The 21,214-nt window shown below is 44.4% G+C and overlaps 1 protein-coding gene across 14 annotated transcripts in view; it reads left to right on the top strand.

The window, feature by feature from the left end:
- Nucleotides 1-18,823, top strand: part of PPFIBP2 (PPFIA binding protein 2) — a 302,451-nt gene extending 283,628 nt beyond the window's left edge. For 12 of the 14 annotated variants that reach the window (XM_063944500.1, XM_063944499.1, XM_063944498.1 and 9 more), the window contains 6 exons: nucleotides 3,849-3,971; nucleotides 4,063-4,188; nucleotides 12,504-12,692; nucleotides 13,477-13,632; nucleotides 15,420-15,485; nucleotides 17,935-18,823. In XM_063944500.1, coding sequence (XP_063800570.1) covers nucleotides 3,849-3,971; nucleotides 4,063-4,188; nucleotides 12,504-12,692; nucleotides 13,477-13,632; nucleotides 15,420-15,485; nucleotides 17,935-18,003 — 729 coding nt within the window. In that variant the 3' untranslated portion in view covers nucleotides 18,004-18,823. Of the gene's footprint in view, nucleotides 1-3,848; nucleotides 3,972-4,062; nucleotides 4,189-12,503; nucleotides 12,693-13,476; nucleotides 14,121-15,365; nucleotides 15,486-17,934 lie in introns of those variants that run through there. The other 2 variants (XM_063944501.1, XM_063944509.1) reach the window with 2 other exon arrangements.
- Nucleotides 18,824-21,214: the final 2,391 nt, after the last annotated feature.

The raw sequence follows: 21,214 nt of genomic DNA, 5'->3' as shown, positions 1-21,214 counted from the left end.
CGCGGGCTTGCTTTGCTCGCCACGCTTCGGGCTCGGTGGCTCGCTCCGCTACGCTCGCCACCTGATTACTAAAGGTACAGAAGAATAAAATGGAAGGCGCTGTCAATAGCCGCTGGTGCAGGGGGTGGTAATCCCCAATAAGTGGAAACACAAAAAAACAAAAAACACCTGCGCTCTGTTGCTATTAAAAGGGGTATATCCCCCTAGTAGATTAAGTAAAAAATTAATTAATAATCAATATAAAGGACGGTAGGTTTAAGTTGAATTAATATACAATCAATTTAATTAGAATAATGTCTAAAAAACACAAGATGTCTTTCACATAAAATCACCTCAATAAATGAATTCATAGGTCAAAGAACATTCACCAAACCCCTTAGGAGAAATATGTAATACCCCAGGCTAGGATTCCCTCCAGAATATAGTCCACACTGACGGATAGAATTGCAAGTGAGTGGTAGAGTTCAATGGGTCCCTTTTAAGCACAAAGTGCAAGCTTTTCCATGCAGGTAGGGATGTCTCCAATCTCACCAATCTCACCGTAGGTGGTAGTGTCCAGAGGAGAGAGTCCAATTAGTGCCGTCCGGGTAAAATTTAAAAGAAGATTCTCCAGTTCCAAAGAGGGGATAATTGTGAAATGTCCAGCAATATCGTCTCAACGCGTTTCCTCAGGAGGAAGCTGGCTGTCAACATCAGCGAAATGCGTTGAGACGATATTGCTGGACATTTCACAATTATCCCCTCTTTGGAACTGGAGAATCTTCTTTTAAATTTTACCCGGACGGCACTAATTGGACTCTCTCCTCTGGACACTACCACCTACGGTGAGATTGGAGACATCCCTACCTGCATGGAAAAGCTTGCACTTTGTGCTTAAAAGGGACCCATTGAACTCTACCACTCTCTTGCAATTCTATCCATCAGTGTGGATTAAATTCTGGAGGGAATCCTAGCCTGGGGTATGACATATTTCTCCTAAGGGGTTTGGTGAATGTTCTTTGACCTATGAATTCATTTATTGAGGTGATTTTATGTGAAAGACATCTTGTGTTTTTTAGACATTATTCTAATTAAATTGATTATATATTAATTCAACTTAAACCTACCGTCCTTTATATTGATTATTAATTAATTTTTTACTTAATCTACTAGGGGGATATACCCCTTTTAATAGCAACAGAGCGCAGGTGTTTTTTGTTTTTTTGCGATTACTAAAGGTAATAGTTGGTGGTGTGGATAGTAGAGGAACTATCCAGCTGGCCTAGCTCCTCCCCCTTGAGTCGTGGCTCCTCCCCCAGACGGAAAAGGTCCCTCAGCCCACTTGATTCTAGCATCTACCGTGATAAAAGGGGAGAAGTGAGCCAGTGGAAAGTTGCCCATGGCAACCAATCAGCTGCTCTGTATACCTGTATAGTATGCAAATTATAAATGTTGTGTCAATGCTGATTGGTTGCCATGGGCAACTTCTCCATTGGCTCACTTCTCCACACTTTTCACTGCTTCGTGAATAGACCCCTTAATTCTTATTCATCTGATATAACCCACATTACAGCATTCTCCTTTGTGCTTATAGGACAGGTAACTACTTTTATCCTGCTTAGCACATCTCCCCAGTGATGTTCGTTTGCAGGGTATAGATCTGAGGCCAACCCTCCTTGGAGCCGACTGTATCGGATATATCTCCACGTATCCAGTCATTCAGTACTCAGGATAAGTGCGCGGATCACAGAGCCTGTCTGTGTGGTCACCTGCTAGCTGCTCATATTGCACTCAGGGGGGCATGTACTAAGCAGTGATAAAATTGGAGAAGATAGCCAGTGGAGAAGTTGCCCATGGCAACCAATCAGCATTGACGTAACATTTATAATTTGCATACTATAAACATATACAGAGCAGCCGATTGGTTGCCATGGGCAACTTCTCCTCTGGCTCACTTCTCCACTTTTATCACTGCTTAGTACATGTCTCCCTCAGTCTCTTATACACTATTATTTATACAATGGTCATAGGGCGACTGCAATAACCCCGACAGCACTGCACAGGTTCTGTCCTGCGCACGCAGTTTATGCGACTGGGTCACATTAATTGTGAACGCGTCTGCCTAATTGACAGACAGAGGCATTCGAGGGGCGGCGATGGAAAAATGGGGGCGTGCAGGCAGCGTTTTTAAGGAGGCTGCCCCGGCAGGAGGCATACACAGTTTCTGCGATCATGCGATCGCAATTAGAGCGTGAACGCAGTAGGTGTGCGGCTGGTAGCATGCTAAAAAGCACAATCTGCAATCCTTACTGAATAGGGCCCATAGTAACCAATCACATTCTTTGTTTTGGCAATCTGTTTTGCACTAGCCTGATAAATATATCTGGTTGCTATGGGTTACAGCAAATCTGTGCTGTTTGCACCATGTTATTAAACATGCCCATGAATGGTGTATAAAAGTCTCAGAATTCTGTGCTACTTTCCTCTTCCCAGGAAGAAAACCAGTTACTGCAGTGAGGTCTATTTCTGGTAGCCTGAAGTTATGTTATTGCAAATGTAAATATTTTGCCTGGCAACATATATTTAGGATCTTACAGCTACAGATTAAATCTGATCCTCTCCTCACAAGGTTCAGAGACAGGTGCTCTGGCCAAGCCCATTTGGGGATTGTTGGGAGTGGAGGAAGTGAAGGCTTAGTGATTCCATGCTAAATAAGGACGCGGTAATCCAATAGACTGGCCTGAGACAGACCAAAAACGTGGAAGAGGAAGTGGACATTCTCCAGAGTCCTCAGAAAATAAACTTGAATAAGCTCCAGCAGAATTTAAAGGGGCACTCCACCCTCAAGGCAAATAATTATGATCCGTTCCATAAGGTGTGACAACCGACCTGTGCCTACAGTACATACCTGACATTGCATCCAAGGACAATGCAGGGAAATAAGTCTGACTGGAAGAGGAACCTTTCTAAATGGGACCTTTCCCCTTTGCCAGTGTATGCTCCGCAATCTACTACGTTACTGTAGTGTATAAAGGAAAGGCCATGCTGTACAGAATGTCACATGACATGCTAACTTTATTAATATTATTAAAATGAGAAGCAAGAACTGTACTATAGCTCATTCACACCCTACAAAAAATACCATTCTGTCCATGAGAATGAAGCACGATGTATTGCTAACTTATCCGTATGCGTGAGGTCCACACCTGTAGCATTACCCATATTGAGATGGCCATAATTCATAAATGTAGGTAGCGTGGCCTGAGCCCCGTGTGACCAGGGCCGTCAAGAGCCACGCCGGGCCTTGGTAAAGGGGCGGGAGTGTGGCTTAAGAAAGTGAGCGTTACTATGCCCTATAATATAAAATAATTATGGGGCCACTTCCACAAGGGGTGTGTGCCATTTTAACACATGGGCTGGGAGGGAACCCGCTTCCTACCTTACTTGACCTGGAAGCAGGTCCCTAGTCCCTGTGCAGCGCTATCTTCCCAGTGATATTTCGGAAGATGGCGCTTGTCACTAGAGAGCAAAGGCTCACGAGAAGAAGGGGCCACCATCAACCGGCCACAGCACAGGTATACTCGGGAGGGGGAGGGTTGGTGTTAGCGGACTTGCAACCCCCCCACTCCAGCAGCCCGAGCCTGGGTAATTTGTACCAACTCTCTCCCTCCCCCCCCCCCCCTCAACACCACTGCATATGACTGATGTGCCCAATTAGGCATCATTTGGGTGACTGGATGACATGGTGTCCCCATAATGCACTTGGCCTACTGATTTTTCAGGGTGTCCCAATAAATGTGCATTTTCCAGTATGATATATGGCTATGTGGCATTTGTCTCATTTAATCTGTGTTCTCCTGTGTTTCAAGAATGATCTTCTCTTCCTGAAAGTCACAAGTCAACTCCACCATCTCAGTATTAAATGTGCCATTCATGTACTACACGCCAACCAGTTCAGTTCAAACTGCCTGCGCAGGAGACCAGCTGACGAGGTATTCCCTAATAAATAAACTATGATCGGCAACACAATGAGATATTGACGCTTAACTGTAAAACTAATAATAACTTTTCCCCCCATGACAGAATAACCTCTCCCCCTCAGAAGTGGTGCAATGGTCCAATCACAGGGTGATGGAGTGGCTGAGGTCTGTAGACTTGGCTGAATACGCACCAAATCTTCGGGGCAGTGGCGTCCACGGTGGTCTCATTGTAAGACATCTCTATCTATAATTCCTATGAGGTCTTATATGGATAGCTTCCAGAACAGACGAGAAGTATGGCAGCTGCAATGTATCTAGTGCAGTGGTTATCAAACTCAGTCCCCAGGACCCCACACGGTTCACATTTTCCATGTCACCCGGCAGGTGCACTGTGTATCACCAACTGTCACTGTTCAGCCTCTCACTAAGCCCTTTCTGGCAAATTTGAAGCCTACAGTATAACCACCTTTACTTTTCAATAATCTGTTCAGAAGAGGTGTTTGTAGAACGGTGTTTTATTATTCAGTAAAGGGATCACAGATATGATGCGTTGATTTGATGTACAATACGATATGATGATATGTGATAATGAGGTAAAACTGTTAATGAAACAAGAATATGCAATTATGATATGCATGTGAAAAGCAAAATGGATATACACAAGTACATATAACATGGGCTGTGCAAACATGTGATTACATGTGCAAGTATAAACTACAGTGCAGCTAACATTACTCACTGGCTAAACAGGTTGAGATGAGACATTTAATATACAAACTCACCATCGAATGCTATATGAGAGTTGGACCCATGTAAAGCATGACTGTCTGGGACCATGAGGGAAGTAGAAAGGCTGATCCCAGCTTCTTCATCCCAGAATGCATTGCAAGACTGGCTACAAGAGGCTATGAGGGTCAAATTAATTGATGGGACTGACCACCAGATGGGGCAATAATACAACTTTCTGTAGTAAAAGTAATCAGATCTACACAAAGCAAATGCTGAAGGCATGACACTCCCCGTCTGGTATCACTGGTACCATATTTTAAACTCTAAACAGATAACAATAAGAATAGTTCAGTCACTGGTCTGAGGAACAACTTAGTCTCTCCTCGCTTACAGATCTTGACCTCAACCTTACGAACCTTCCCATCCTTGCTTGGGAACGTCTTAGTGACAAGACTTAAAGGCCATTCGTTGCGTTGTGACTGGCAATCTCTGACGAGCACAATGTCACCTGGTTTTAAGTTGGGTTTGGCAACTTGCCACTTGCTCCTTGACTGCAGGGTAGAAAGGTATTGTCTTTTCCATCTGTCCCAAAAGGTGTTTGCAAGGCTTTGAACTTGTCTCCATTGACGTTTGAACAGGTCTTTGGTATTGAATTCTCCAGGAGGAGCATAGGTAATCCCGGTCTTCTGTGTAAGAAGAGTGGCCGGAGTAAGTAGAAGTGGGTCTTCTGGGTCATTAGACACTGAAGTCAATGGTCTTCCGTTGACAATAGCTGAGACTTCAGCCATGAAGGTTGTTAAACTCTCGTGAGTAAGTCTTGCAGTTCCCACTTGCAAGAATATGGAATCAAGGATTCTGCGTATCATGCCGATCATCCTTTCCCAGGCACCTCTCATATGAGAAGAATGAGGCGGGTTGAAGGTCCATGTACAACCTTGCTCACTGAGATATCTCTCTATGCTTTTAGTGTCAATGTTCGAATTAATTTGTAATTCTTTGGCTGCTCCAATGAAGTTGGTACCTCTGTCGGACCGGATGTGTTTTACTGGGCCACGGATAGCAATGAAGCGTCTAAAGGCATTGATGAAGCTTGAAGTGTCCATTGATTCTATAACTTCGATGTGAACAGCTCTGATGCTCATACAAGTGAATACAACCGCCCAGCGCTTGCTGTTCGCATTTGCACCTCTAGTATGTCGTGTGATGACAGTCCATGGACCAAATACATCAAGACCAACATTGGAGAAAGGAGGGTCTGTACTAAGTCTGTCTGTTGGAAGATTAGCCATCTTCTGAGTTTGGGAAGTACCACGAAGTCTACGGCAAATGATACATTTGAAGATTGTGCTGCTTACACACCTTTTCGCTCCAATAATCCAGAACCCAGCTGATCGTAGAGCTCCTTCGGTAAACAATCGTCCTTGGTGTTTGACTTCGTTGTGATAGTGTTGCACAATTAAAGAAGCTATGTGGTGACTCCCAGGAATGATTAAAGGATTTTTCTCATTTGTCTCCAAGTTTGCTTCTTGAAGACGGCCTCCTACTCTCAATAAATGATTTTCATCAAGAAAAGGGTCTAGCTTTTTTTAAGGTGCTGTCTTTGGGAATAGGATTTCCACTGTTAATGCAGTCGATCTCTCCGGAAAAGATTTGGTGCTGCACAACACGGATGATAAGGTTCTTGGATCGTTGTGTTTCTTCTGGTGCGTAAACATTTTGACAGTGATGCCAACCTTTACATCCATTCACACTTACAGATGCGTTGCGTTTAAATGAATGGACTATGTGAGTTAAGCAGGTAATGGCTCTGACAAGTGATTTCCAAGTTGAAAATCTTTGGAATCTGTGAGGCTGAAGTTGACAATCTGAAGTTACGGTATGGATTGTAGTTATTTGTGGACGAATTTCAACATCTGAGTCTGCGTCTACTAGCTTGAATATGCTACTTTCAGGATTGTTCGAATCTGCCTTGTACAGGAATTCAGGTCCTCTGAGCCATGTAGTGTCTTTGAGGATACTGGCTGGGACAGCTCTTGTAGCGTGATCTGCTGGATTGTGAGCAGTAGATACATAGTGCCACTGTTTTGGATTGGTGGATCTTCTGATTCTTAGCACACGATTGCTGACATAAACATGGAACCGTCTGGTCTCGTTGCATATGTAGCCTAATACTACCTTACTGTCTGTGTAGAAATCTGCTTCAGAGAGTCCAATTGGTAACTCAGATGAAATGAGCTCAGCTAATTCTACAGCTAGTACTGCAGCACAAAGTTCAAGTCTGGGCACTGTGTGTTCTGGACGTGGAGCTAACTTTGCTTTGCCCATGACAAATCCAATATGACATTGTCCCTTGATGTCCATGGTCTTAAGATATGCAACTGCAGCAATTGCTTGGGTTGAGGCATCAGAGAATACACATAGTCTCTGGTTTTGTACTGCTGTAGAAGGCACGGGGGCATATGGACGTGTAATGCGGAGGTTGGTTAAGGTAGATAGAGAATCTTTCCACTCTTGCCACAAGTTTCTTTTCTGGGGAGGCAGTGGGGCATCCCAGTCAATTGACTCACAGGTTAGGTCTCTGAGCAAAGCTTTACCTTGGATAGTGACAGGAGCTGCAAATCCTAAGGGGTCGTACAAGCTGTTTAGAGTAGAGAGAACACCTCTGCGAGTGAAGGGTCTTTCTTCGCTGTTTACTTGGAAGGTAAAGGTGTCAGATTTTAAGTCCCACAAGAGTCCAAGGCTACGTTGAGCTGGTGGGGAATCGGTTCCTAAATCCAAGTCTCTTAAATCGCTGGTATGATCTTGGGAAGGGAAGGCTTCCATCACTACTTTGCTGTTGGAAGCTATTTTGTGAAGCCTCAGGTTTGAACAAGCAAGCATTTCCTGAGCTCTTTTGAGGAGGCTGATTGCTGTCTCGGCTGTTGGCATAGATTTTAGGCAGTCATCCACGTAGAAGTCTTTATCTACAAGTTGTCTAACATCAGAACCATACTCTAGCTCACCCTCTTGAGCTGAACGTCTGAGTCCATAGATGGCAACTGCAGGTGAAGGGCTGTTACCAAAGATGTGTACCTTCATGCGATACTCCGTGATGTCTTTTGAGGGGTCATTGTCTCTGAACCAGAAGAATCTTAGGAAATTCCTGTCTTTTTCTCTCACAAGAAAGCAATGAAACATTTGTTGAATGTCAGCTGTGAAGGCAATAGAGTCTTTTCAGAAACGGATGAGTACTCCTAGGAGTTTGTTGTTAAGGTCTGGTCCTGTCAGGAGTACGTCATTTAAAGAAACACCTTCAAACTGGGCACTGGAATCGAACACCACTCTTATCTGACCTGGTTTCTTCGGGTGATATACTCCGAACATTGGCAGGTACCAGCATTCTTCTGTGTCTTTAAGAATGGGAGCTATCTCGGCGTGACCATTCTCAAATATTTTAGCCATAAAGGAGAAGAAATGATCTTTCATCTCTGGTTTCCTGTGAAAGTTGTGTTTAAGTGAAGAGAAGCGTTTGAGTACTTGTTCTCTGTCATTAGGAAGGCGTTGTCTGGGTGTTCTAAAGGGTAGAGGAGCAACCCAGCTGTTGGCATCATCCTTGACTAGTCCTTTCTCCATTATTTCCAAGAATAGTTTGTCCTCTATGGACATTGCCACCTGGTCATCCTTCTTTGTTCTCTGGAAGACTGCGTGCCCCAGATGATCTTGATAGTTGTCACAGATATGGTTGTCACTAGTTGAGTCTATGAAGGTACAGTGTGGTAATTCCTTTATGAGGAAATGGTTATGACATGGCTGGAACAGAGAAGGGCGTCCATTTTCTAAAGTACAGGTAAGCATGCTGTTGACAGAATCTGGTTTATGCACATCTCCAAGACATACTTCTCCTATTATTACCCATCCCAGATCCAGTCTTTGAGCGTAAGGTGCGTTATGTGGACCATTAATCTGACTTCTGGCTTTGTGGACTTGTAGGATATCCCTCCCAATGAGTAGATTTATTTGGGCATGTGGATCCAGTTCTGGTATCAGATGTGCTATGCGTTTCAAATGTGTATGGTGTTTAGCTACATCTGGTGTAGGAATCTCACTCCTATTGTCTGGAATCTCGTCACACTCTGTGATAGTTGGTAAAGAGAGACATGTCTTCCCATCCAAGGACTCAATTTGATAGCCAGTTGCCCTCCTTCCTGTTGTCTCAAAACTCCCTGCGCAGGATCTTAAGGAGTAAGGAGTGCTGGGTCCTTTAACATTAAAGGTCTCAAAGAAGATTGATCTGGCTAGAGACCTGTTACTTTGGTCATCTAGGATTGCATAAAGTTTAACGGCTTTGTCTGGATGGCCTTTGGGGTAAACTTTGACTAAACATATTTTGGAGCAGGATCTACCGCTAATGGCATCTTTGCAGACTTCGGTACATTGTGAAGTTATTTCTGGTGTGACTGCAACAGTGTCTTTTTGTTCTACACTGTGCTCCCCGCCATGCTCTGTATCGGTATAACTGTGTTGCAAAGCCCATGGGGGAGGACCAGGGTGTAGAGCGGTATTGTGGTCTGTGCTGTGGCATTCTGTGCAGTTAGCACTAACCTTGCAGTCCTTGGCGAGGTGTGATGTGGAGGAACAGCACTTGTAGCAGATCCTATTCTCCTTTAAGAAGGCTTTGCGGTTCTCCAGGGACTTTTCTCTGAAGGTTCTGCATTTCAGGAGAGGATGCGGTTTGTGATGCAGAGGACATTGCTTGGCTGGATCTTTGTCTGTGGTCTCTTGGCGATTAAAGCTGGTAGACCTGCGGAAAGAATCTGAATAATGCACATTAGTCTTGTGAACTGCAACTGATGTTTTGCGGGGGTTAGGTACCATAGGTGCAGTATTTGTCAAGGTAAAGGCAAAACTAGGATCATTCCTGGTCATAGCTTGCTGGTGTACAAAGTCCACGAAAACTGAGAATGGTGGAAATTGCACTTTGTTCTGCCGCTTATATTTGGAGCCATGGTTGATCCATTGTTCCTGCAGATTATACGGTAGTTTCTGCACTATAGGGTTAACGCCTCTGGCTGTGTCAAGGAAGGCAAGTCCTGGTAAATCCCCCTCACATTTAGCTACTTGAAGTTCTTTTAGTAAGTCACTTAGTTCTCTGAGTCTCTGATAGCCTTTGTTGGGTAACCTGGGGAAATCGTCTATTCTTTTGAACAGAGCACTCTCTATTATCTCTGGTGAGCCATAGCACTCATTAAGTCTATCCCAGATCATCCTAAGTCCATTCTCAGGGTGGTTAATGTTAATCACTCTTATCCTTCTAGCATGTTCTGCAGATTCATTCCCAAGCCATTTAATTAAGAGGTCTATCTCTTCACTATGTGAAAGGTCTATTCCTCTGATAGCATTTTGAAAAGAGGACTGCCAGGCTCTGAAGTTCTCAGGGCGATCATTGAACTTTGAAATACTAATTGTGACTAATTCACGGCGGGTGAGAAATTTAGCAAAGTCTAATGTGTCCTGATTGGCTCTTGGAGATGTCGGTACATTAACACGGTAGGTATATGGTGTGTAGTCATACCTGTTAGTGTTGTCTGGTTCCCGACGGTTGGTATCACACCGCTTCTGTGTGAAGTAGGCTGTGTCTTTCTTGGAGTTTGCAGATTCAGACATCTGAGGTGGGGAAGAGTTGTCCCTCATAGGTTCACAGTGTCTAGGATTCTCTTGCTTGCAAATGTGTGGTCTGTTGTCCACTGGTGGTGGCGCTGTAGAGTGTACTTGATTTGTTTGCATGAGGTCTGAATGCGTACCTTGTAAAGATGGAGGGTTGCTACTCCTTTTTGAGACTTGACGTACGTATTCTGATGTGCGTTGCAGTGAATCCTGAGATCCATTCTCTGTGTCAAGTACATTGGTTCTTCTTATATCAGGGAGTTCTGCAGTCTCCAAGATTTCTGCTTCAGCTATGGCAGCCGCTGCCTCCTTCTCTGCAGCGAGCTTCTCGCCGATTGCTTCTAAGCGTTTGCTCTCGATTTTTAATTGCATCTCCTGCTCGGCAAAGTTAGCCCTTACTTTTGCGGCTTCCGCTTTTGCACGTGCCATGATGGCTGCATTACTGACAGACAAGGATTTGGAGGAACCAGAGACTTGGGACCTTGTTTTGTATGAGGATATCGTTTTCTGTGACATGGTGATCTGGTAGAGATGTTTGATTGTGTAGAGACTGCTGTAATGCTGTCTGCAAGTAACTGTTCAGACTGTGTCGCAGATCTCTGAGGAGTCAGTATCTTTGAACTGTTATGAAGCTGCTTGACTGTGAAGAGACTGTTGTGTTGCCTTATAAGCGTGGCTGCACTGACTTGTACAGGTTTCTGTGTAGTCAAATGGCGGTACTCCTATTGCTGAGCTGCCATAGTTGGTAGACTGTATAGAAACTGTGTGGCTGTCATATGCAGATAGCTGTGGCTGGCAGTGTAACGGCTCTGTAAGTCAGTATATGTCCCCACTGCTGACAGGCAATGATTTACTGACGGAGTCAGTGTAAGAGAGTCCATCTGCTTGTAGCATTCGATGTTTTACTGTTCAGCCTCTCACTAAGCCCTTTCTGGCAAATTTGAAGCCTACAGTATAACCACCTTTACTTTTCAATAATCTGTTCAGAAGAGGTGTTTGTAGAACGGTGTTTTATTATTCAGTAAAGGGATCACAGATATGATGCGTTGATTTGATGTACAATACGATATGATGATATGTGATAATGAGGTAAAACTGTTAATGAAACAAGAATATGCAATTATGATATGCATGTGAAAAGCAAAATGGATATACACAAGTACATATAACATGGGCTGTGCAAACATGTGATTACATGTGCAAGTATAAACTACAGTGCAGCTAACATTACTCACTGGCTAAACAGGTTGAGATGAGACATTTAATATACAAACTCACCATCGAATGCTATATGAGAGTTGGACCCATGTAAAGCATGACTGTCTGGGACCATGAGGGAAGTAGAAAGGCTGATCCCAGCTTCTTCATCCCAGAATGCATTGCAAGACTGGCTACAAGAGGCTATGAGGGTCAAATTAATTGATGGGACTGACCACCAGATGGGGCAATAATACAACTTTCTGTAGTAAAAGTAATCAGATCTACACAAAGCAAATGCTGAAGGCATGACAGTCACATTTGAAAAATCTACAGGTGACCTGCAAAACATGAACCGTGTGGGGTCCTGAGGACTGAGTTTGAGAAGCTGTGAGTTAGTGTACAGTATATAGACACCTCAAATGTATCTGCATCTGTGAACCCTCTGTGATTTCCCTCTTGTTAACTGGAGAAAAGGATTTCGTCCCCTTCAGCACCAATAATCAGGAGAAAGGGGTTATCACTGTTTGATAAATGAACCCCTAGACATCTGCACTTTGGGAATTTCAAGCTTTGATACATTTTCATATTACTGTTGGATCTTAGATATATTTTAAGACAATCTAGTGTGCTTGCCCATTGAGGAACATATGCATAAAAGGCAGTTGCATGTAGGTAGCATCAGATCTGTAAATAAAGGGAAATAATCCAGCTAGTTAATCCAATATTTAGCAGGATGGGGGGAGAACCTCAAACTCTGTCCTCAGGACCCCAAACAATTCATGATTTCCAGGTCTCCTCACAGAATTGCAAGTTAAATTATTAGCTCCACCTGTGGATCTTTACAATGTGTCAGTGAGTAATGAGTACACCTGCTGAGTTGCCTGGAAAATATGAGCTGTTTGAGGTCCTGAGCACTGAGTTTGAGAACCATTGGTCTGTTACATTGGTCCAATCATTTTGTACTGTTGGTAGATCCTGGAGCCGCGTTTTAACTCGGATACTCTTGCCATGCTATTGAACATTCCGCCAGAGAAGACCCTTCTGAGGAGACATCTGGCAACTAATTTCAGCTTGTTGATTGGTCCAGAAGCTCAGCAGGAAAAGAGGGAGATCATGGACTCTACAACCTACACACCTCTGTCTACAGCTGCCAAAGTCCGGGTAGGTGTTACCATATCATAGGGGGGATCTCTGTGTGCCCCATCCTGATCATACATACTGTGATTTCATCCTAAAATAATGCAAGGAATAGCATCATTGTTTTTCTCATAGATGAAGTCCGCTATGTACTTGTAGGAATATGACTCTACAATGTACAGGAGATGGCAACAGGCTACAGTCATTGGGGTTACACGCGCCCGTCCTTATTTCTGATTGTGACAGTATACTGTACTGTATGTAAATCTGGTGTTATAATGCCTTTGTGTGAACTCTTCCACTCTAGTTTTGGGAAGCAGATGTTACTTTCCCCTTATACATTGTAAAGACGTAGGTGTCCATTAATGGTCACTAATGTCTGGACGGCAAAGTCCTGCACACGCGGTCAACATCAAAGGAGCCCTGTGGCTGCACAATGATTAAACTGACATAATGGCTGTTTGTGTTGCGTGTACATAATTCCCATTGAAGCTTACTTACTTGCTTACTCTCGCCAAATGCCTGGGAGACTCACAGATTTCAGAGGAGCTTTCTCAGGATCCTGGGAGATTAGACAAACCTCCCATATCCTGTCAACTCCTGCAGTGGGGTGGAGTCGTGATGGGGCAATCCACGGCACCACAGCCACCGCAGTTGCCCCAAACATGCTCTTACAGAAAACCATGTCATTTTAAATTTTTAGAATTGTTGAATAGAAATATATTTGTGACCCTCTCATGTGATCTAAAGTGACGCAACGTAAACTCAACATTGCATATTTCACACACTTGCATTGTTGCCGTTTCAGCCAAAGAAACTGGGCCTGTCTCACTTCGGCCACCTGCGTAAGAAGAGATTTGACGAATCCACAGACTATGTGTGCCCGGTGGATGCCACCCCCCAGAAGAGAGAATTCAAAACACCCAACAACAGTCCTTTTAAAGAGGCTGATAAAGTGGAGCAGGTGGGCAGACTAATCTGATGGCATCTGCATCATCCCATCCCCTCCCCATTGTCGTCAGTGTCTCTAACCATGCATCACCGCGTAACTCATCCAACTGTCACTTCCAGCATGGCTTCACCCAGGAAACGGACTTGTTTTATAAAAAGAAATATCTATATTTTTAGATTTTATATATGTTACCGAGCATGGCATGGAAGCTGCCTTTGATCATTGACACTTTACAGATTTTATACAGAGGCTGCATTTTTATCGGATGAATTTACCATAGTTTAATTTAACCACAGATATTTAAATATAAATAGGATTATTGTGTAAATATTCCTGCAGTATTTTACTTTTGTCTTATTATTTTGGGCTTGCACCTAGGTTCTATGTTGTACGAAAATGAGTTGTCAAATGGATATGTTACATAAATATTGTTATAAAAGGACTGACACATTATTGATTAGGCAAGACAATAAATGGACATGATTATTTCGTTATGTGGACATCCCATCCCATCTGACCATTTCATTTATACCCATATAACCTGTTAATAAGACAAATTTAGTAACGCGTGCGTGCATCGACAATACAACGTTCATAGCCTTCCCAGACTCCTGTTTACGCATTAACATGATGGATCCATCCCTTAAGCACCAAGACAGCCAGATTATTGCTGGGTCTACCTCGTGGAAAAGGGTCCTTGAAAAGTAACTCTGGTCCAGTTTCCCGGGAATCCCAGCTAGGTAGCTACCGGGGCCGGCCCCAGGTAGTTTGCAGTGTACACTGCATGACCCGGGTCACACTAATGTATAGAGGGAGCCGGATCACCAGTTTTTGGGTATGATGTAATCTCCAAGCACCGGCAGATTCCCAACTGCATATGGGTGCAGTGTGAAAGTGGTCTACCCGCCAATATGCTGTGTCCAGTGTGAACTGGGTCTGACCTGGCTCTGACACAGCTAGACACGTCTTTGATAACTCGGGTTGGACCCAGCATATTGGTGGAAAAGGAGTAGGTGGTAAAGGGTCTTGTATAACCTTCTTTCAGCTACAACTATCATGTCACCTGTTGGCCATTGGCTATATCTGGGAAGCTAAGAACGAAGAACGTCAGAGTTGAACAACACCCGGGGTGTTGCACGTTGCTGTCCGCACTTTTTCCTTTGTGCGCTGCAGTACAATTTTTTTTTTTTTAGATGCCCAGCAGCGATGCATTTTGTGCTCTCTGTTAATTTGTATGTTTGCTTAATACAAGCCAGGCTGATGTGTCCTGTTCATATAACTGGCCTGGTTGGTGTGCTAGCAGGGTGCAACTAACACTTATTTTCAGTTTTTATTGTCAAAGTGCGCCCACCATCTACACACAGTGGAGACAACTGCCTTACGGCCTGAACCACTGGACAGAAAAGCAGATTTATTATTTGTTTACTGGAACCGGGCACTGCCGCTAGTGACTTTCCTTTTCACAAACGTTGGTTCCTCCACTGTGTATAGGTAAGTGACGCATACTGCACGAAGGTTGCATTACAGACGATTGGGATCATTGAGTGCGTGCTGAACGGTGAAACGCGGAAAACCATATCGAATATGATCTATAAGTAAATATCGGGATATGCTACACATTTTCTGTAGACACAGTGGGAAATGGTAATGACACAAAAGTCCTATTTCCATGCACTGTAATGATTCCGGCCATGGTGGGTGTAAGGGAGACCATGTTCTTAATGTGATGCATGTCATTGCTGCAGTGTGAACTGATGAATTTCTACTCCGATTTCTGAGGCTACTGACTGATTTTACAGATGGAGCATTCAGATGGCATGGTAAAGCAAATAGGGGCTTTTTCTGAAGGCATTAATAACCTCACCGTAAGTACTGAATACCGTCTCCTTTCCTCCCAATGAGCACTGCCGGTGATGTACCCACAAAATAACAGTGCCTTTAATACCCCACTTCTACTCTATGTACAGATATGTCCACATTCACACATCCTTTTTTTGCTATAGGTGCGAGATGTATGGGGAGACTTACAGTAGGTGCTGCACCACGGGTAGCGGCTCTCAGACTAACTTACCTGTTTCTTAATTTAGCGTCTTGTTTGCATCACAGTTGCCTCCAAAGTCGCAGACATTGTCCTGGGCACTTACGTTAGTATTATTGTTGCCTTTGAGTTGGTATAAAGTTGCAGACTATACTGTGCATCTGGATGCATGGTGCGGCTCACCCATATAGGTGCTCCGTCTTTTGCCTCTTTTCCCAGGTTTGCATCAGAGCCGCGCCCAGCAACTGCATGCAATGCCAGGAGCAGTTTCCAGGGTACCGGCGCATTGTACGTTTGTGGCAGTAGAGATGCACATTCTAGAATACGGCTTAGTGGGACGCTTGGCGCGACTTAGATGCATGGGGTGCCATCAGGGCTATTTGGTGCAATTTGAGGAAGGGTGTATGCGGACACATCTGTATATCGCACACATTCAGTTGCGCTTGGGCAGGCGTGCTTGCAGCATTGTAATGAAAGTATTCCCGCGCTATGTGCATTATACAGTGCCTACCTGCAGGTGGGATTACAGGGATGTTTCCAAAGATAAATGGGCAGACTTGTACAAAAAAGAAGTTGTGTTGGCCCTTTTATAGTTCACGGTATTGATGGAGTGAAAGCCTTTCTGTCCAAATGTTTATATAAATATGAAGCTTTAAAAAAGGTTACGGCTGCCTTTAAAGTTGGGACAGAATAGGGCGTGTGATCCACCTAAACACGCCCACATTCTGGTAAGCCACACCCACTTCAGTCAGCCGTGAGCTGCCCCCTCTTCTACATAATTACCTGTATAACACTGAATGCCTCCCCCCCCGCTCCCTGTTTTGGGTATCAATTGTAAGTCCATCCATTGCTGCCGATTGGCGAAAGGACTCTGCTGCCTGGCTTTGATATAAGTTGGATGCCAACATCACTATGGTAAGTGTGCCAGTGATACCATAAATGACATTTTGGGGGTAAAAAGGGGGGGGAAAGTATAAATGGAACAATATGTGTTTTTAATTGATTTAATTTTAATATGTGTGTTTAATTGAAAACTTAGAGAAATGGCTAAAATTGTTCTTTGTTTTTCACCATCTCTCAGGGCTCCACCAATATTTATCACTATCTCTACCACGCATCATGCACCCCAAGGGGTTTAGTATTCATTAGGGTTTTCTCCGATGCTTTTACTGTGATATTTAAAGTGACATTTTTTATTAAAAGGCAATACACACTGTAAATTGTCTTCATAATAAACCCAAGTGTCCTGGCTTATGTTCATGCAGGTGTGGGCATTATGTTGGGTCCTGGGGAGCTTTAAACAGTGACCCCAGAGAGTGTGGAGATCCCCCACTTTCCCCTGAGAGGTGTGGTTAGAAAGCACTGGGGTGTTTAGGTGAATTTGCAGTGAAACTGGACAGATCAGGTACAGTAAGAGTGACAGGGTGTTGGCGGGGCGAGGGGGAGGGGGTGTGGAACTTGCCAAATGTCCCAAACAGTTACATTGGGGTTGTTGGAAGGTACGGTTGTGTCATTATGAGGTGTAGGTGTAGCAGATGTGTGTGACACTGGCAAAATATATAAGAGCAAAGGGAACTTCATGGCAAACAGATGGAAATCCTGCTTACATGTTGTGATGATGTAACAAACCTATTTCCCTGACATCAATAAAGGGACAGATTCAGTTAGTCGCAGGTTGTGTCGGGCGATCTCTTCTCCCAGTTAGACTGACCCAAACTATTTGATTAGAGGCCTGCAATCCGCCCATGAGCAGCCTGGAGACAGTATGGGCCTAAATCAGATCTGATCACAGCGCAAATTTGTTAGCTACTGGTCAAAACCATGTGCACTGCTGGGGGGGGGCAGATATAACATGTGCAGAGAGCGTAAGATTTGGGTGGGGTGTATTCAAACTGAAATCTAAATTGCAATGTAAAGATAAAGCAGACTATTTACCCTGCACAGAAACAAAATAACCCACCCAAATCTATCTCTCTCTGCACATGTTATATCTGCCTCCCCTGCAGTGCACATGGTTTTGCCCAACTGCTAACAAAGTACCTGCTGCGATCAACTCAGAATTACCCCCTAGGTTCCTAATGACAGCAAAAAAATACAAATAAAGTGGAAATACATCTAAAGTTTCAGTAAGAAACATCAACTGGGTCATTATCACTGTACTTGGAGGAAGTAACCGTATGACAGAGCACGTGGTGGATGGAATCTGCTCCTACGTCTATAATTTAGCTTGTCCTTCGTTACTATCTGTATCACTGTGTTGACCATTTTCCTTTCAGAACATGCTCAGCGAGGACGAATTGCTCAATAACTACAGGTTCCTCTCCGCCTATGATGTTTGGAGATAGGCCCCAGCACCTGCTCACAGTTGCTACTGGTGTCAGGAACAAGCTACAGGAAGGCCACAGTGGCCTCTGACTCTTTCTTAGGCGCAGAAAAGACTTTTTAATACAAATAAAACAAAAACAAAAACATTTCAATCCTATTTATATTTTATTTATTGCATTACAGGTGAAATATGACAGTCAGGCAATGTTTTTGTGTATATTATAAAAGGCTGTACATTTTTTTTTAATTATTATTTTTATCTAGAAACTGAAAATGCAATTTTGTTATTTATTTTTATTTTGGTTGCCAATTTACATGTATATAATTTTATTAGGGAGGAAAGTTTCATCCTTCAATTTCTTGATACAGTATTTAGAATTAACTTTTTTTCCCTCTAAAATATGAACTAAAATAATGGTTCTGATTTTGTATTTTTTATTTTAATTTTTGTCTGGCGCGTTTAGGATGTGTTGTGTATTACGATTTACTGCTGATTATAGAACCTTTGCCGAGGGGAATTATTTTGGTAAAGATACGATATAAGAGTTTTCTAATAAAACCCTGTAGATAGATACTGGGGTTCACCTACAAAGTGTTTAGAAAACAGGGTAAACAGTAATTATGTTTCTGTTCTATATATTCCACATACAGTATAAGTAGCATTTGCTGTGTCTCAGATAATTTGACCGGTTAAACTGTTTGCCATATTTGACCTCCGCATCCTATTATGTGTGGTCCATTTTTAGGTAATACCATTATTTTTATGTAGTTTACGTAGTTTCCCTTTAGATTGTGTATATACGTTGCTCAATTTTCAATCAAATAAAAATAATTTTTATACCCATTGAATTCACTATTTGAAATGTTTTGGAATTTACTTTCCTTTCAGCAATATAGTACCTGCGCCAATCCTCCAGCAGTTTATTTCTTATATCTATCCCTAACACAAGCATCCAGCACACACTCCTATTGGAGACCAATATATAAGGAGACACAGAGGTTACAACATTGGGCCCAATTCATGGGGCAGATGTATTAAGCCTGGAGACGGCATAATGAAGTGATTAACCAGTGATAAGTGCAAGGTGATAAATGCACCAGCCAGTCAGCTCCTAACTGTCAATTTGCATATTGGAGCTGATGGGTTGGTGCGTTTATCACCTTGCACTTATCACTAGTTTATCACTTACTTATGCCTTCTCCAAGTTAATACATCTGCCCCCATGTTTGTACACTAATGCAAGTGCGGATTTCTAGGCTACAGAGCAGCCAATGTTGGTAAGTGAAGCTGCCGCACAGAAATGAAAAGAGATGCTCACCGGAGCAATCGCAAACTCACAATTGCGTACAGTCTTGCAGCCTAAAAGCAAAAATTAGGAACATCGAGGCGACGGGTTGACCTATGGCTACACAGACTGGACACCACAATACAGGGGTTCACTACGGCTGGCCGGCGGTCGGGCTCCCGGCGACCAGCATCCCGGCGCCGGGAGCCCGACCGCCGGCTTACCGACAGCTTGGCGAGCGCAAATGAGCCCCTTGCGGGCTCGCTGCGCTCGCCACGCTACGGGCACGGTGGCGCGCTACGCGCGCCACACTATTTTATTCTCCCTCTATGGGGGTCGTGGACCCCCACGAGGGAAAATAATTGTCGGTATTCCGGCTGTCGGGCTCCCGGCGCCGGTATACTGAGCGCCGGGAGCCCGACCGCCGGCAAACAGAAGACCACCCCAATACAGATGTGTGTCATGTTCTAGCACATGCAAGCTCGCAGCGAGCGGGATTGCAGCAGCACCTTGGACTATGCTCATTGCAATCCCAGCACATGCACTGTCTGCCAGTAATCCGCCCTGTTGCGTAAATAAACGGCAAATGCATACAAACATGAATTAAGCCTGTCCACTTACTAAATAGATCCAACAGATCTACCAATGCAAAACCCTTATACTACTAAGCTATTCTCCTGTCCTTGAATTATTGTGTGCCCTTTTTAGCAAGTCAGTCTCTGGGAGACTGAGGTCCAAGTACGCAGGTAGGGATCAAAGGTCAAAAGAGCATAGTGAAAGAGTATGAAAGGATATGCTGAGCAAAGCAACAAAGACGTGATGGGGATCATACTAAAGAGCACAGTGAACAGTAATGATCTAAATCCCTGAATCAGAGCCATCAGAACCAAATTGCACCAAATACCTGGAACCGATTGGCCGAGGTCAAGATAAGATCATCAATACTCATGTAGAGATTACACCATTCTAAGATAGAAGAGATCTCCAGTGGATCAGTGTCAGAGTCTTTGCTGCAATGACAGGGAGTCCTAATAATATACTATTTCTCTGTTGCTGTATATGCCTTACCTGGACATGCAATTAAATGATGCTGCAGTGCAGTGTTAGAACAGTGTAGGTCGCGGCTGGCACTGTATCAAAACCCACTTTTTGACCAGATTTGGAGGCCCACCGACAAGGGACTAGTCCCCTAAGCCCCACCACTACACCCAGCACCTGGAGGAAGAAGCTGCGGAATCGGGGGGGCCCTGCGTTGCCCCCTGCGGATTGCGGCCTACCTCCACCCCAGAAGCCGGGGCCTCGATTTTGGAGCTGTGCCGGCGTTTCCTGGGACCCGGTTCGGCGACCCTGCAGACTCTCCCACCCACCTGAAAGGCTCTCCCTGGCACTGGGGGACTCACCCACCGGGCGCTGATCCTCGCAGGAGACCAGGGACCGGACGATCGGCGGGAGGTAAGGGCCGAGAAGTGTCTGGCTGGCAGCCGGCGGCCATCTTGCGGTTGGCGCCGCCCGGCCTCTAGACTTTACCTGGCCGATTCCCGACCTCTCCAGGCGCCTGCCCTTCCTCCCCCGTCTCACACAACACTGCAAGCAAGATCTAGCAAGATCTCTTCCCCCGCTGGCGGGGATCGACGACTGGGAGTCCTCCGGTGGACCTAACTCTCACTGATAAGCGGCGGCCATCTTGGGACTGGCAAAGCACCCATCAAACTCCCTGACTGGTGCTGGCTGTAACTAAGGCTCCCTCTTGTGGCGAATACTGGTATAGTCAACTCAGCCACTATACTTATATCTCTATAACCCTGCCTGTTCTCCTATCTCCTGAAGCCAGCACCTACTCCAGAGAAAGGCCGACGGAATAGCTCTAGCGGCTGCGTGCGGCGATTATCATACCCCGCACCCAACACTCAGACCCGCAGCTCCATCCCCCCTCTCCTGCGACCTC

Source organism: Pseudophryne corroboree, chromosome 11 (assembly GCF_028390025.1).
Source record: "Pseudophryne corroboree isolate aPseCor3 chromosome 11, aPseCor3.hap2, whole genome shotgun sequence".
Classification (NCBI taxonomy): Eukaryota; Metazoa; Chordata; class Amphibia; order Anura; family Myobatrachidae; genus Pseudophryne; species Pseudophryne corroboree.
The sequence above is the reverse complement of the archived record's forward strand: the minus strand, read 5'-3'. Positions and strand labels throughout refer to the sequence as shown.